This window comes from Cornus florida, unplaced genomic scaffold (genome assembly GCF_030987335.1).
Source record: "Cornus florida cultivar Cherokee Brave unplaced genomic scaffold, ASM3098733v1 CherokeeBrave_3.0.0_Hap2_Chr11, whole genome shotgun sequence".
Lineage (NCBI taxonomy): Eukaryota > Viridiplantae > Streptophyta > Magnoliopsida > Cornales > Cornaceae > Cornus > Cornus florida.
In genome coordinates, this window is record NW_026775581.1 from 93,902,995 (window position 1) to 93,919,823 (window position 16,829).

The 16,829-nt window shown below is 34.4% G+C and overlaps 2 protein-coding genes across 2 annotated transcripts; both read right to left on the reverse strand.

Annotated features, from left to right (window-relative positions):
- Positions 1–819: 819 nt before the first annotated feature.
- LOC132283862 (2-C-methyl-D-erythritol 2,4-cyclodiphosphate synthase, chloroplastic) lies at positions 820–6,840 on the reverse strand. Its single transcript, XM_059785895.1, has 3 exons — positions 6,367–6,840; positions 6,157–6,287; positions 820–1,253 (listed from the first exon to the last, which is right to left on the reverse strand). The coding sequence occupies exons 1-3, from the start codon at positions 6,716–6,718 to the stop codon at positions 1,020–1,022; spliced, it is 717 nt and encodes a 238-aa protein (XP_059641878.1). The 5' UTR covers positions 6,719–6,840; the 3' UTR covers positions 820–1,019.
- A 1,846-nt stretch (positions 6,841–8,686) lies between these two features.
- LOC132285663 (DET1- and DDB1-associated protein 1) lies at positions 8,687–13,943 on the reverse strand. The gene is made up of 4 exons (XM_059787857.1): positions 13,758–13,943; positions 9,916–9,976; positions 9,089–9,150; positions 8,687–8,979 (listed from the first exon to the last, which is right to left on the reverse strand). The coding sequence occupies exons 1-4, from the start codon at positions 13,839–13,841 to the stop codon at positions 8,887–8,889; spliced, it is 300 nt and encodes a 99-aa protein (XP_059643840.1). The 5' UTR covers positions 13,842–13,943; the 3' UTR covers positions 8,687–8,886.
- Between the last annotated feature and the right edge of the window lie 2,886 nt (positions 13,944–16,829).

Here is a 16,829-nt window from a genome sequence, read left to right on the forward strand (position 1 = left end):
GCCCCTCATTTATGTTTAGGGCAAAATTGTCTTTTCCATTTTCCGGTCATCAGCAGGTGACCCATGTCCCTGATTGCAACAAATTGTTAGTTCAAGGGGGTTTTTTGTAGTTCAGGGGGTTTCTTGCAAAATGGCAATAGTCTAGGGGGGTTTTTTGCACTTTTCTAAAGAACAAGGGAGCTCAGAACCAAAAATATATGTGTGTGTGTGTGTATATATATATATATTACACAGACCCGAGCAAACTAACAGAAAAAGCTGTCACAAAAGGCTAAACAAAGGCAAGCAAAAAAAGCAAATCTAAGGCAAACCACCAAAACCTGGAAACCAGAGGCCAAGAAGGAAGAAGGGAAGGCACCCCAGCACCAGATTAGGAGTTGAACACATGGATATATATATATTTACTAGAAGCTTGAGCATCAAAGAAAGTGTTGGAAAGCTTCCAAATCTAGCAATATCCACAAACATTGGGCTAGCATAGAGACCACATTTATGCTGAACAGAGAGCCAAATCCAAGAAGAAAATTGACAATGGGTAAAGATATGGTCATGAGACTCGGCATTATAAATGCACAAAACACAAACATCGGGCTGCACCAGAAAATTAAGACTAGGTCTATCCTTAGTGGCAAGCTTCTCTTATTTTGCCTAGTGACTGCCTTAATTAAACTGTCCCGATTTCTAAATTTGCAACTCCGCAACAAATCATGTCAGTTTAGGATAATTCAGTTAATATCATGCAAACCAAACTCAATCAATTCCTAACCACCAAATTATAGACAGCATACATATACAAGTAAGAACACACACACACACAAATTGTTTTAAGTGAAAAGACAGTGAATTCCAACTGCAAGGACAATTTATTCCAACTATGAATACCAGGGAGCAGGATTGCTGTGCGCACTAAACCACCAACTGCAGTTTTTCAATTGTCAACTATAAGTAATAATATACAATGATCTCATAGAATAAAATTTTGTCACTGTGGAATTACATTTTGAAAATAGAACCTGCTTTCACTTCCTCATAAGAAGAACCACGGTGTGTGCTGCAATACTCCTATTTTCTCCAAGGCTGTCGACCTTCTCGTGAGTTTTTGCTTTCAGGTTCACAACAGAGAGGTCTGCACCAAGCAGCTTAGACAAATTAGCACGGATAGCCTCCTTGTGGGGACTCAGCTTCGGTCTCTGAAGAATCAAAGTGGCGTCTAAGTTTCCTAGCTCATAACCTGCCTCATGCATCAGCCTCACCTGAAGACCCACGCGTAGAGGATAAATTAGATTACAAAAACATTGCAACTGCCAAAAAAGAGTTCTCTATTACCTTCTTCCACATTCCAAAAAAAAAAAAGATACCAAACCAAATATCCATTACCATATTAGGATATACAAACAATCTTTATCAACAAACTTGAGTAAACCATGAATGACAGCATTAGAATGTGAGTATAAAATATGAAAATAAATGGATTAAGTAAAAAAAAAGAAGAAGAAGAAGAAGAAGAGAGAGAGAGAGAGAGAGAGAATGGCCACATTTCAAAGGTATGTTCCTTTACCACATTCCTGTTTAAACATAAATTTGGTTGATTAGAAGCAATCTAAAGCAATAAATTTCTAATGATACTGTAGGCATCTGTTTTGGTAAAACACATAGCAGTGGACTCAGTCTAGACACGTCAGCATTTGGGAATCCTATGTGGCGACATTGGAAGGGAGAGTGAGATCTTAAACAACCCTATTCCCACCTTTGTAAAGGGTTTCCATGTGCTTGGCTTCCAAGGAACCACAACCACAGCTGCTATAGTTCCTCGAGAATCAGATCGAGTCCTGAGAACCATTTCCAGGATGCCTCACCCCTGGTCTTTAAGGGAGTCTCTCATACCTTAAGACCATGACAAATCCATAAGGTTTGATCTTATTATTTGAACTTATATTATGTCTCATGAAATGTACTTCTTCGCAGGCATTAACTCTGGATTTCTTCCAAAGAGCCTCACCTACATGCAAACCTTAGAAAGGAACTCCGCGGAAACAAGGCGCATCACACAGCCCAGGGTGGCAGAGCCTAGGAGGCTTGTGTAAGTCCCATCAGGGTGGTAATGGGAGCTTAGGAATGTTTTGGCTTGGTGGCTGGAGTTCAGGATGCCGAAGTGTTCTTGCCCCTTTCCGGAGAAGGTATTCCTCGAGTCAGACCCAAGGAAACGTTAGAGACCACTAGTTCCACAAGAACATCCCCGAACCCTACCCTACTTTGAATGCCACATTGTCTACTTCATGGATAGTTCCACAGAGTATGACTTGCCCATCCCTCAAACCGCTCCTCGGATTTAGCAGTTAGCACTCCATTCTCCTTTAACCCTTCCACGAAAGGTGGCCTTCCCCGTTCCTTAGATCATTCCTCAGATTCAACCTTCTTTCAGCACCTTCGACACAACCTCCTCCAGCTCCTTGGATGCAACTACTTGGAAGCCTCATCTCTAGTTGTACAATCACATTAAATGTGATGGCAACTCCATGCCAGCAAGTCTGCCAATATTTAATGAACTAAATCATTACTTTGACCTCATGATTACCCCCAATGAATTGACCTCATATACCCTTGACCCTATACACTACTAAACTCTGAAAAATGACCATTTTTCCCACCATTTTACCACTATGAATAGGACCCTCCTCCCTTCATTTACTCAACTCTCAACAGCCACATTACTAATGCATTAATATTCTCTGTGTAAATTCACACTTTCTCTCTCTAGAACTAACAACACCACCCCACCCGCCCCCCCACCCCCTCCTCTCCTTCTCTCTTTCTCTCAATTACATTTCCAAGGTTTCAGGGGTCCTACTGGCACTTCCTGGGTTCATCTTCCAGGGCCCTGGACCAGCTTTGCGGAGAGTCATGGTTGGCCTCACAATTGACCCTTCGAACACTCTGAACCAAGGGAGCATTCAATAATTTGAACCCTCATACCTAGAATCATCCAGGAACTCGAGGATCTACCCCTTTGCTGCCCAATCTCACCTCTCCTTGGGCTTCGCTGGACTTCCACCTAGGCCACATCATTCTTCGACCCTTGTACATTCAAGTCACTCCTCATTGGCAACAAAAAACCCACAGATACTCGTATCGAGGATGGAAAAAATATGACTTGTTCAAATAATTTTCTGAAAAACTAACTCTTTAGATAATATAGAACACTAAGTGATTATTCACTAATTAGATACTATGACATCTCAATGCCAAGTTTGTCACTTGTTCTGCAATCTCTATACACCTGCTATAATCAAAGTATATGCTAGTACCAGAATGTCACTGGGTTTGCTCAATCCCCACATGGACAGACCATTAATATCCCAAGTGACGGCAATATTTTTCTCTCATAGGAGATGAGACAGGTGGCAATAATGATATCCTTGCATCACATTTATACTGATAACAGAAAAAAGAAAATGCTTCTATACTCTTTTCTCTTCTGTAAATTTAACCACATACAAGCAGATTCTACAAAAATCCCTAAATTACTGAAAAAGCTAGGCAGTAGGTCAGCTAATTGTCCAAATCTTTCATACAGAAGAAAGTTGTTCTTGGATATCCTATTAGTGCTCTATTTGAGCGCAGAAAAAATAGTAGATATGAAAAGAAGCTAACTACATGTAATGGGACTCGGTGCAAATTCAAATTTTGATCTTACACAATCATACTCTAAGTTCTTGATCAACTTTTTAAACGAAAGCTATTCATTATGATTGACAATTTATTTTATAATCCTAGTAGATAAATCACCAAAACATAGTTTCTTTTCTTATGCCTTGAATTAAGTTTATGTAACGAATGGAGTTCATTTGAGACTCTCAAATATCCGTGGTCTTAAGATTGACCATGAGCAGAAACAATGCGCTTTATCCAAGCCACTGTGAAGAATTTAACCCCAAATGGACCAGTTCAACCTTTTTTTGGACTTGTTCATCTTTAGCAGTGAGTTCCTGCTATTTTAGAGTTGAATACTAATATGGTAACTCCTTGTAAGCAAGTTGGGGGAGCAAGGAAGCTTTTGTCTTCCAAGGGTTAGGTCAAAAGTTGTGTGGAAGGCGGGTAGAATCAAGGTCTAAGGCAAGCAACAATGGTGGCTTTATAGAGAGAAGATGAAGATGAAGAACAATCTCTAGGTTTCCCAATTTTACTATATTCCGTTTTTTCTTAGCATTCCTCTCAGCTCCCTCATCTTATTTCATATCAACCAGACAGAACCCTATTTCCAATATTATATCTAAATCCCTCTAAAATTTTTAGGAGACCATTTCTCTCCTGGAACAAACACTAGAAAGCCATTCTTCTAAAAATATTCATATAAACCATATAATGTTGTTGACTAACACATCCTATAAGTGGTTAGTCAATGGGCCAATAATTCTCCTCTGAGAAATCAAAGCAAGCGAATAAAACCACCTATAAATCTCCCATCATCATCTTGAACTTCCGAGTCTTCGGAAGAGAGATCGTATCAAGTTTGAGAACCAGCTGCCTCATCTGGTTGGGCAGCTTAACGAATAAGTGGTAGTGTGGTACAGAGGCGAGATGCTCTCTGTGCTTTCCCGCTTGCGCCTAAGCTAACCTCAAAGAGTTGGCATCATATATCCATCTCACCCGTCCACGACCAGACCAGGTATGTTGTCATAGTGAATACTCTTCTCTACCGTGAAGTGATTATCATACCCAATTAGCCGTAGCCGCCTTATACATAAAAAGAAAGAACAAACAAGCAAACAAAATATATGGACGCATAGGCTGCATTCCATTTCCATAAAATCTAAAACAAGGAAAAATAAACAAAGCTGTAATTAAGAGACAGAACCAATAAAAAGAAAGAACAAACAAGCAAACAAAATATATGGTTTTATTGATTTCTTTAGAAAAATACACGTGATTTCTATTTTAAAAAAAGCTTTATAATATATTTCAGTGTATACCTTGTATGACCTTTTGAATTTATACATCAGTTAAATAAGGAATCAAAAACTAAAATTATTGTAAAATGTGAGATACTGAAAAGTAAAAGTTGGGAGTATAAATATACACCAGTTTGAGTCTTTGATTCTTACAGACTGTAGTATAAGGTACTAAGTTAGCATATGAGCATACACAGCATTAGTTTAGGAAAATATATATATATATATAGCATACACAGCATTAAAATTGTCTCATGGCCATATAAGCAAATTCTTTACCACTAACAAGACTTAGGATAAAGTAAGAAAAATTTTCAATGTTTGTGAATATCTCAGTGAAGGTCCATCTAAAGAACTATTAATATCTTGGATAAAATCTTCTTCCCCTCAAATACAGGTACTTCAAACTTCTAGAAGGGTGCCCTAGATGGATTCAGTTAAATCAGCAGCAGATGAGAAGCATGTCAAGTAAACAGGAAATTTGATAAGAAAATTAAGATAATCACTCCAAAAACCATCATGCTTTAGGCTACTCATTTTACTATTCCATTTCCAAAACAGTGCAAAGCTTGCCAGTGAGGGTATTGGCTTTAATTCTATAACATTCATTTATCTTCCTTAGTTGGCATTCACAGCAAAGATGCAACTCTTCTTTGAGGTTGAGTAAATATTGAAGACTACTAGAGGAAGATTTTTTTTTTTTTTCTTTTAATAAAAAAAGGACCTTAAAACACCTAGCTAATAATTGTTAAGTACTAGACCTGAACAAGCACTACAATTAAACTCTTGACAATTCATATAGAAATAGTCGGTCATAGTGCTTGACAAGGACAGACAAACAGCAGGTTCATATGAGTGAGGATACATAGCTCTGAAATGAATTTCCTATCATTGCTTTTGGCAGTTGAATTGATTCTAGTTATTATATCAACAACAAACTTTCATTCCATAATTTGGAATAGTCCTCGAAAATAATTGTTTCATGAATTCTCAACTCAGAATTACTGCACTCAACTTTGAATACCATGATTTACAAAGCAATAACAGCTAACCTAAATACAAAAACATAAAATTGACCATCTGTTATATGACCAACCATTATTTTTACAAAGTACCCAAAATTAAATCAAAATAAGGTAAGACTGAATCATCAGTGTTCAATACTGAGATCTAAACAATCAAAAACCAAGCCAGTAACAAAACTCACAGCTTCTTTGATGAAAACAGAAGATGCAGCCCCTTTCCATTTAGGATCAGTATCGGGGAAGATCTGTCCTATATCAGGAAGCCCTAAAGCTCCCAAAATTGCATCAACAACACAATGAAGCAACACATCACCTGCAACCACAATTACCCAACAACGTCAAAATTCAACACATACACACACATACATATAGTGACTAGAATTTTAATTTACCATCGGAGTGAGCCTCGCAGCCTCTATCGTGAGGGATATCGATGCCGCCGATGATGAGGGGGTACCCAGGTTCCAATCTGTGGAGGTCGAAGCCGTGGCCGACCCGGAAAGGCAGGGACTTGGAAGGAGTGGCGGCGGTGGCTTGCGGCTCTACTTCTATGGCGGCAGTGGTGGAGGCTGCCGTAATCGGAGATGATCTGGGTGTTGCTCGGAGAGATAGAGAAGGCGATGAGAGGAGAGTGAGATGGGTGCGAGGAAAGAGTGAAGGAGGAGGAGGAGAGAGAGAGATTGGGTTCGTGGATGTTTTGACTGAAATTGGAGGTGTGTAGTAGAGAGAAGTGGCCATGGCCATTTGGGACAATTTGGGTCTTTCAATGTTTGGAAGCTACTTCTGTAGTTGCAGAGCTCTCTCTCTCTCTCTCTTCTGCAGACTTGGTATTGAATATTGGAGGGATGAGCAAAGCGAGTACGCTCGTGGAACACGGGGGTTTGCATATATGTGACCTGGATGGACGCGTGTCGCTATATGGATAACTCGGCCCACGTTAAACATATGCCTAATATCCGTTAATTATAAATAAATAAATAAAAATAGACCAAAACATTTCTAATCCATAAAAAAAAAAAAAAAAAAAGTAATTTTAATTGACAAAGAGTTATTGTTAAACGTTATTAATTGGAGTTAACAAAAATTTGACTATCATTACTCTTTTATTTTTATTATTATGAAGATATATGTTCTGTGTCTGTGAAAATATAAAGAGCAATATAATTAAAAGATTATTAAGGTAAGTGAACTAATTTTTCATATTTTTCAAATACCGACATAAAATAACAGTAGTAGATTCAAAAACCAAACGGTGAACCAATTCTTCATATATTAATATTAATATTTAATCCTGGTAGTAGGTTAAAAAATGAAAAAACGAAGAGTTGTTAGACTAGTTCTGTGAGGAAAAATTAGGAGAAAAGAAAAATTGTAACATATTGCCATTTACCAAGAAGGTATTCCCTTAACAAAGTTCCATTTATACGTTCAAACAATTCTTTTCTTTATATTATTAAGCAGAAACTTGCTTGAGTTTTTTTTTTTTTCCTTTTTTTTTTGCCCTTTCTCTTATAGAGATTATTACCTTCCATTTGCTAAATAGTGAATTATTGTTCATGATTAGTTAGCATTGGGCTTATTAATGGTTTTTAAGATTTGAGAATTGGATCAAAGGATTTTGAGATTTTTCGTTTTTTTTTTTCTTTCTTAGTTGGAACACCCATGTCTGTTCTGAGACTTGAAGATCCTTGACCTCTCTTTGAAAATTAAGAGGCAACTGATCCGTTATTGATTTTCCACATTTCAATAAATAATAATAATAATAAATAAGAAAATAAGATCTTGTCTGAATGAAATACAAAGATTTTTTTTCTTTTTTTTTTTCTGACCGCAAGAAGAGCAAATCCTGAAAATAACAATACAAAGTTAGAGAAAGTGAAAAAATATAAATAAATAGATAAACTGTTGGTATTGCGAATGTGAGCTAACTTAGCTAATGAGGCATTTTGGTACATAATGTACATAGCAATCCTATTAAGAGCTTTGAGCATCATCTTTATCTCCAATATCTGAGTGCATATTTCAAAGGAAAATACGTGTGTGTGTGTGTGTGTGTGTGTGTGTGTGTGTGTGTGTGTGTATTTCTAGTATTTGAAAAAATTTACAGCATCGCAATGTCAACAATGGTATTAGCCACTAGCCAGAGGAGGAAGAGAGCTGCTTAGTCATCGAAGAAGCATTAAAGCTGTCATCCACAAACAAAATCAACGCCAAATGTCAATGCTTCTCGCAATATCAACCATAGCATTTCTCAACATTAACCTTCTTCAGGTTGCCATCCACAACCAAATTCAACACCCCATTATCAATATTTCCCCAAAGCCCTTTAATGATCTCTCAACAGCTTCAATCGCATCCATTTTACCCAATGTGATCTGTAAAACTTATACTAAATAATTTTTTACCTTACACAAAAGCATTAAAATTTAAACATTAGATTATAATATACGGGAAATCAAATCCACAAATCACTAGAATGCTTGCTCGTGCCACCTAAGGGCATCAAAATATGAATGTGCTACAAAGGTGCACTAGGTGCTCAACCTAGCTAGTTCAGGCATAGGACTCGAACAATTTAATCACGAGGAAAATGCATTTTGCATGCCATTAATCGATCACCACGCACATTTAAAAGAATTCCAAGCTAGAATTACTTCTCAGATACTTAACAATCTGAATACCAGCACACACCAAGTAAACCATGCTATGCAATGAAACAATTGGGCTGCAGCTGGATTTACCAACTTTATTTAATCAAGTGTACATATGCAAAATGTACATATCTAAGTTTACAACAAATAAACAAAAAAATTCTTATCAACTTGTAGCAAACAGACAGATCTGTGATATGATGATTAGAATATTTACATGGACATGCAGAAAAACTCCAAGACCAGCAACAACAAAAAGGCTCAGCGGGGAGGAGTATCTGAAGCAGAAGCCCTAGGATGCTTGTATCCATGCTCTGGTGTCAGATGTTCGGAGGCAGCTCTCTTCTGTCTCAACTGCAAACAAAAAAGTTGTCAGAAGCAAAAAGGGAAAAGCTCTATTTATCTCTATATTGTAGTCTGTGTGCTTTCTCATGAGCAGGTCCGTTACATAATGAACTCTAACCTTCTCTTCAGCATGATGATAGAAATGTCTCAGAAGTATATTTTTGCTTTCCGAAGATATCACTGCCAAAAAGGTTCCAAGACAGGTCAATTACACATGATGAGACTATAATTGCTAGGCAACAGGCAAATTTATGAAATAGACATACACCAACCTAATGATTAAGAAGGCAAACTCATCTATAAGAATGATTAAGATGAATTACTATTAATTAGGTTTTAAATTAGCACAAGAAGTTCCGACCTTCTTGTTCACATAGAAGCTAGAGAAGAGAGAGAATGTGTGTGTTTGACTTGTGTTGCATCCATGGAATAGTGCACTGCACCTAGGAGTTCTTAAAAGGTTTATTCAGCAATTAGTTACAATTCTATACCCAAAAAAAAAAAAAATCTCACCACAGGGATAATGAAAGAACAAAGTGATACAATGTATGATAAATTTGGGACTAAAAGCCTTGTTAGGTTGCCTTCCCCAATTTAGTCTCAAGTATTTATTCTCTGGAGGCAAATACCTAGGGAATGGCATCAACTTTTGGAGGGCACTTTTAGGGCCTCAAGAACCATTTCAAAACCAAACAAAAATTCTTGTTCAGAAACTATTAATAAACATACACCAATAGAATATCAGATTACAAGAACATTCATTAATATTTAAATCTAAAATGTTTTAGAAGTTTCAATTCAGATAAAAACTTCAACTTTGTATTCATGACTAACAGCAATATAAAATAGTTAGATTTGTAAAAGCAATTTAAGTTCTAAAAAGAATTACATATATGCAATATAAATCATTTGATGAAATGAACAAAAAAGGTTTATCTCCATTACCTTGATTAGGTGGTGGAACAGTCCGATCGTGGGTAGGATGATAAGTGACCGGCATCATCTTCTAAACACCACACAGAATTATCACTTAGAATAAAGACAATGCACATTAGATATATCTTTACTCTTTTGTATCAAATCATAAATGGAACAGAAAGTGATGTACTTCTAAGCTTGAGAAAGTGAACAAGCAAAGTGACAACTGATAGCGTAACTTCATGCTCTCAAAATACTTGTTGATGGATGCCTAACACCCTCAAAGGAGACATTACACTGGGTTTACAGTAAAAATAGGTAGTTATTCATTTACATCTAGAGTACTCGAAACGAATTGCAATAGCATACTATAGTCTAGACACAACGCTTGTATGCAGACACATTCTTTGTTGCTTTTGCATAAAATTCCTGGACTGTGAAGTTAATGAGTTCTCTATCAAGGGACTCAAAAACTTTATAATCATATGGGAAAGCTCTAATTATAAGAAAGTTTCTTTCAATTATCCAATTATGCTTTCCAATAGCACTGAACTGCTTCAGTTGGTGAAGTCTACCTCACCAAGATAAACACAAACCCAGCTAACTAACATTGTTGTTGACATCCACCAAAATCTCTATATATAAACAGTTTCATAAAGTTTACAAGTGAACATAAAAGCAATTCTAAGTGTGCATATACACACCAGTATATAGTTTGGTTGGCCTTTTTGTCTGCAAACTATTTTTACCTAAAAAATGGTGGGTGTAAATAGCAAAGCATAAACATATTATATAAAACTTAAGGAAGCATTAATAGAGATTCTGCGACAACATTTAAAATCAAAATATTGCAAGTTAGATATAAATTTGATATGTAGTGCGTACATTACAACAAATACAGACTTGCTAAGTTAAGGGAGAGGAAAAATAGAGATCAAATAGCTGGGGAAAGGCGTTGTTGAGTTGATTTGAGTACAGTACAACAAATGTGTTGTTGAGGCTGAGTACATAAAGAATACCATTCACTATGGAACCTTAAAGTTCCATACCAGCATTACATAGAAGTTGAAATGAACATATATATCAAATAAAGTTCAAGAAGAAAAAAAGATACAACAGCAACAATAATGTAATGTAATACAAGTATATAACGGCATAGTCCATTCTGTGTGGTGTTAATGCCCCATCATCAACCAGTAAGCACTTATTGTGTCTACCTATATAACACATGATACTGATAGAATCTCAGCCAATGTTTTCTTCAGTTCATGGTGGTATGAAATGGTGGTAGCTACATCTCCCATCCTAATGCATAGGGTAAAAATTAAAGAGTTGACAAGAAGGCTAAAGAAAATCTCAAAGGCAAAATGGTCGGACAAGAGGCTACAAGCATATCCAATCTATTGTGGCATATTGCCTGATATAACCTGAGATATATCATGATCATATCACAATATCAATGGCATATTCACGATATCATGTGATTTTAAAGTTGCATTCAAGTATTGCTTAGCAGTGGATCGGTTTTCAATATACCGACAGATATATCACAAATATCAATAATATTTAACTACAGGTTTCATGCTCCACTTTCTCCTATTGTCATGAGCAAAGTCCGTCGAAGCATTAATGTTCATCTAATTAAATTAACTTTTCATCAATATTTGTCGAATTCAACGGTATCCCATACATTGCATGGGAAAAAATGCTAGTTATAAGCACTACATACTTTAGTTTTGTGTTTTTTTCGAAAGGTAGTTTAGTATGTTGTTGCTTTAATGCGTGATCTCATTCATTTATGATATTTTGTCGATTCTCTTCTTAGGTGGTTATTTGGCCTTGTCTTCTGTGTACTTGCATATTGTATTGTCTTCTTTAATTCCTAGTTGCATTGCTAAAAATGGAATCACATTCACATAGTGAGACTTCAGATGCTGAAGCAGAAACTTGTAAGAAAAAGTTATCATCAACAAACCATTAAATTCTATAAAGGATATATTACTTACATGTTTGTCCACTCTCTAAATGAGAAAAATGATAAACTTCATGCAAACATTTCAAGCAAGCATATGCCGCGCAAGCACGCGCGCGCGCGCACACACACACACGCACAAATAAATAAATAAATAAATATAAATATAAATAAAATAAAATAAAATATCCTTCTACAAGTAGAAGAAAAGGGACCACCGGTGTCCAGGGTGTGGTATTCAACACAGAGTAAAATTCACTTGAATAATAATATTAGGGAAAATATTGCAAACAGTGTAGCATACAAAATTAGGTTTATTTACAGAACTCTATGCCCTTCCCTATTCTCCTCGGTCTGGGATGTGATCATTTGATAAATGTTGTTGGGTTCATTCCTTAATATCTAAAATTTTTGTTGGGTTCATTCCTTAATGTCATAAACTTTTTAAAAAATTGGTAGTCTAACATAATACCATTGCTTTGGCCTGCAAGGTCTAGGGTTAAAGTATTTAAATCTGTTCCCATGTTGTCTTTGAATTTGTACACCATTCTGTTTGTCTGTCTGCCTCTCCACATTCGAGACTCAATCACATGCAATGATGGATTTGAGTGCTCGATATACATTGGCGGGACCAATCCTAAACAACGTAATCATTTGGAGCAATTGTAGACTAACAATGAACAATGTCGCGCGTAACAATAGGGGAGAGAGCTTGATATATATTGGTGGGCCAATTCCTTTACAGCTTTATCATTTGAAGAATTTGATAGTCTAACACTAAAAACAAACACGTGAGTAGCAGTAAAGTCTAAAACTATAATTTGAAGTCCATATTAGGGTTGCCAATCATCCGAGCATGGATAAATTATGCCATTTAAAAATCCTTTCAAATTCAATAGTGGTAAACCAAAACACGGAAATTCATCATTATGAAATGCCAAAAAGGGTAAAAAAAAAACACATAATAAGGGCAGTGCTATCTTGATTTCTAACTTCCAGAACTCCACTTTGTGATTTGTGAATGTATATGGAAGTTATAATAAAATGAGTTAGGAGCATGGGAAGCTTAAAGCGGATAGCAAATAGCATGCTATCCTAAATCATGATTTAAGGTTGTGTTCAGATATTAGAATGGATCACCATTAAATCATCACCTTCAATTTTTTGAGATGCAATTGAAGCCAGATTTTTTTTCCCTAAAAAAGAAAGTTCTACTTGCTTCCACTTTTAAGTTGAGATGGAAATTTTTCTTGCCAAATCTGAGAATTTTTTATTCTATCATGATTCACTTTATTCCTAGATTTCTCTCTTCCCTTTTCTCTCACTTTGCATTTAAAAATTATACAAACAAGTCACACCAGTTTCATTGTGAGAAATTGTGGCCAGAATTTTGATTCGGCCCAGGTCACAATGGCTATAAGCGGAACCTCATAAATCTTTCTGTATTGTGTGGTGCATGGTTAATTTATCTATCGTCATTGATCGGATATGATTTACAGTGTATCATTCACTGAACAAATAAAACAACTAATAACTCTTAACATTTAGACCTTTGATAACACTATGACCCAATTTCAGAAACTACAAGATTACACATTATAATTGCTATAATTCTAAATAAATAAATAAATTCAAGGTAAGACAACAAGGATACATACGAGTATACTAAGTAAACCCTAATAGTATACCAGATAAAATAAAAATAAAAAAGTGTCAGCATTTCACAACTCAACTCAACTCAACAAAGCCCATTCTCAAGTGCATCTGACAAATTCTCAAACCGATATACAAACAATTAACAATTGAGCAAAAACAACTTCATCGATCATACAAAATCAAAACTTTCCATTTAAATCAAGACCAAATTTTGGCGTCATTACGATTAAGAAGTACTTACAGAAGGATTTGAAGGATCGGAAGGTCGAAGTTGGCTGAAGTTGTGAGGATCAAAGGAAGGCCAGTCACCAAGCATAGAACCCATTATCGGAAAAAATTGTGTTTTCGATAGAAGAATCTAGAGAGAGAGAGAGAGAGAGCGCAATGCCGCTGTTCGAGAGTTGCAAAGATAGGTGGCAAGTGGAGTTGGCAAGCACTATTTATAATGTGGACTTGGACTCCTTACAGTGGTAATAGGAAATTTAGGAAAAACACTGCAAGTTTATCTATTGTCAGACAACTTTCTAATATCAGACTCTTTTTTTTTTTTTTTTTCTTATTCTTTGTATTCATATATATAATTATAAACTGAAAAATATATATGTTAATTATATAATTTTTTTTTCTAAATATTAACTCCTATCAATCATTCTTAGACTGATAATTGGACTAATAAGATTATATTGAGTTTCGAGGAAGAAAAACTATTTAAAAGTTCTATATTTGTATTTAGTTTTTACAATTTAGTTTCTGGATGGATTGTTTTGGTTTTGGTGTTTCAGAAGAATTAATTAACATAATTTTTTTCTTTTTTTCTTTTTGCTAGGCCAGGGACACTGTGCCCAAAATAGTAGCCTTATTAAAAATGTTTATGAACAAAATGCAAACAACAAATATTTATATGAATGAGCTAAAAAAAATATATAATTTTATAATAGTCCTCTTACTTATAGTAAAGCTATCTATTTTCAATACCAAATTCTTGTGTGTGTATACATATATATAATATTTTGGTGAGATAAAAGAGAGATAAAAATCTCAAAAGAAAAAATAAATTCCCTTATTTAGCCATGTGTTATTTTCATATGCTTTTACATTGAATACATTCCTTATTCCCCTCTTTTAAAAAAATGGAATCCACGTGCGAGCCCGTGGCTCATTTTGAATAACGAAAGCCTCCACCAAAAATTTTAGTTTTATTTTTATTTTAAAAATATAATATTAAGTTTAAAACTATTCGTACGTTACAAAAATTATTTTTTAAATAGAAGTCTACAACTAGCTTAAATTGCATTTTATCAGTCTCATTTTCTTTCAGATTGGGATAATTTGATTGGAGAAAGAGAAACTTAAAAAATAAAATTAAATAACTTCTTCATTAAAAACTCCTTCATCTAATAAGAAAGGTTGACCAACAAGTTGACTTATCAATTGAATTTTAAAGGCTGCATCTTTATTTTCATTCTATATATATATATATATATATATATATATATATATAAAAGAATATTGGCAAGGAAATCACACTCATGTTCCCTTCATAAAAAAAACTTAAACCATTGATGTCTTATTTTTAAAAAGTGAAAAAGTATTATTGTACTACATATTAACAGTTAAAACCCGTTATTCAAGTGATAATTATGATGCATAATATTTTTTTGGGAGGCATTCCAATTTTATACAATTATACTCCAATTTTAAAAGAAATAACAATTTTAACCTTAACTTTAAAAATTAATTATTATTATTTTTAATTATCTCAACTACCCTTTTCGATTATGGTAAGATCTTTATATTTCCCCATATTAATAATTTTTTGTATCCTGTATTTTTTTTGTTAACCCCTCCTTTTCTTTTGCTTCCTGCCTTTCTAAACTTTTTGGCCCTGTTTGGGTGGGCTTCCTCTAGGCTCAAAACGGGCTTCCAAACCCAGGAAGCCCTTTGCCAATTATAATGAGTGTTTGGTAAAAATTTTGAAACAAATTTTTTAAAATATTTAATGGTTTAGAAGCCCATTTGAAAGAACTTAGGAAAACCTACTTTCAAATTCACAAGTGCAACACTTTTTTAGTAAAATCTCTATCTTGTCCATTATTTAAACCTATTTTTTAATTCAATTGCCAAATTATTTTTTTCTCTGAATCCATCATGCCACTTGTTCTCCTTCCATACGCCATCTGAATTTTCAATCATATCCATCTGTTCGGTTGGTTCTCTTCTCATATCTCGTCTGTATTTTTTACACGATCTGACTCATATCCTCCTTTGACGCCTAAATTTACAAATCTCTATTGAAAGGAGTAAACTACATGTTACTACTCACGATCCTCTTCAATTAGCAAAAGAGGCAACTGCAAATGGTATTTATGAGATGGGTAAAATTGTCAAACAAAAATTTATTTAATAGTAAAATGACTTTTTAAAAGTATACTAACCAAACAACTTTTTATTGTAAATTCTTTTTTGCAAAATTCCTTGTTGAAATGAATTATCAACAAAAAGACTTCTGGTGTTGAGAAGCTCCCCGAACAATTTTGTATTAACTTTTTTTCCTATTTTTTTATTAGGATTTGATATTGATTTTTGTAAATAACAATGAAAGATTTCACAAATAAACAAGTAACAGAGTTGAACGACATAATTGATCTTGTTGGCGAAAAAACATTGAAAATCTATAAAACTTCTTGAACCATTAATTTCCTTTAATGATAATAGTGATGGAAATGGTAATTTGTATCTTTTATTTTTCTTTTCTATTTTATGCTTTGAGTTGACGTTTGGAATTTTTTTAATTAATATGAAATTTATTTGAATATTTAAGTTTAACCTATACTTGTTGATAAATAAAATCCTAACTCTTTTGACAATAAAATTACAAGACTAGGGATTTTTGTGAAAAAAAAATAAGAGAGATATACTATTATATAGAACTATGACATGGTATAATTAATTTTAAATTATCTACAAGGAACTATTTTAAATTTAGAGAAAGGCATTGTTTAGTAAATATAAATATTTGTAATTGAATTAATAATTTCCATTGAATATTTTGTTTTATTTGAATAATTGTGATTGATTTGAACATTGACCACCATCCTAATAATTTTAGTTGAATAAAATTTATTTTTCTCAAAAAAAAAAATAATAATAATAATAAAGAAAGTAAATAAGGTAAAAGAAAAAGTTTATAATGCAAAGGGTAGATATGGTATTAGAAAATGAGAGATGATGCATTAATGAGCTTAATGACTTTATTGTCACTTCCTTTAAAGAAGAAAGAAAAATGGAGTACAATTCTATAAAAGTGGAGTGC

Excerpts from the sequence above, each read along its gene's own strand:
- LOC132283862 (XM_059785895.1), bottom strand. The coding sequence starts at position 6,718 with ATGGCCATGGCCACTTCTCTCTACTACACACCTCCAATTTCAGTCAAA. Across the intron at positions 6,288-6,366 it reads CTGCGAGGCTCACTCCGATG|GTGATGTGTTGCTTCATTGT; the intron begins GTAAATTAAAAT and ends TTGTGGTTGCAG. Across the intron at positions 1,254-6,156 it reads CTGTTTTCATCAAAGAAGCT|GTGAGGCTGATGCATGAGGC; the intron begins GTGAGTTTTGTT and ends GTGGGTCTTCAG.
- LOC132285663 (XM_059787857.1), bottom strand. The coding sequence starts at position 13,841 with ATGGGTTCTATGCTTGGTGACTGGCCTTCCTTTGATCCTCACAACTTC. Across the intron at positions 9,977-13,757 it reads CCGATCCTTCAAATCCTTCT|AAGATGATGCCGGTCACTTA; the intron begins GTAAGTACTTCT and ends TGTGGTGTTTAG. Across the intron at positions 9,151-9,915 it reads TGTTCCACCACCTAATCAAG|TGATATCTTCGGAAAGCAAA; the intron begins GTAATGGAGATA and ends CCTTTTTGGCAG.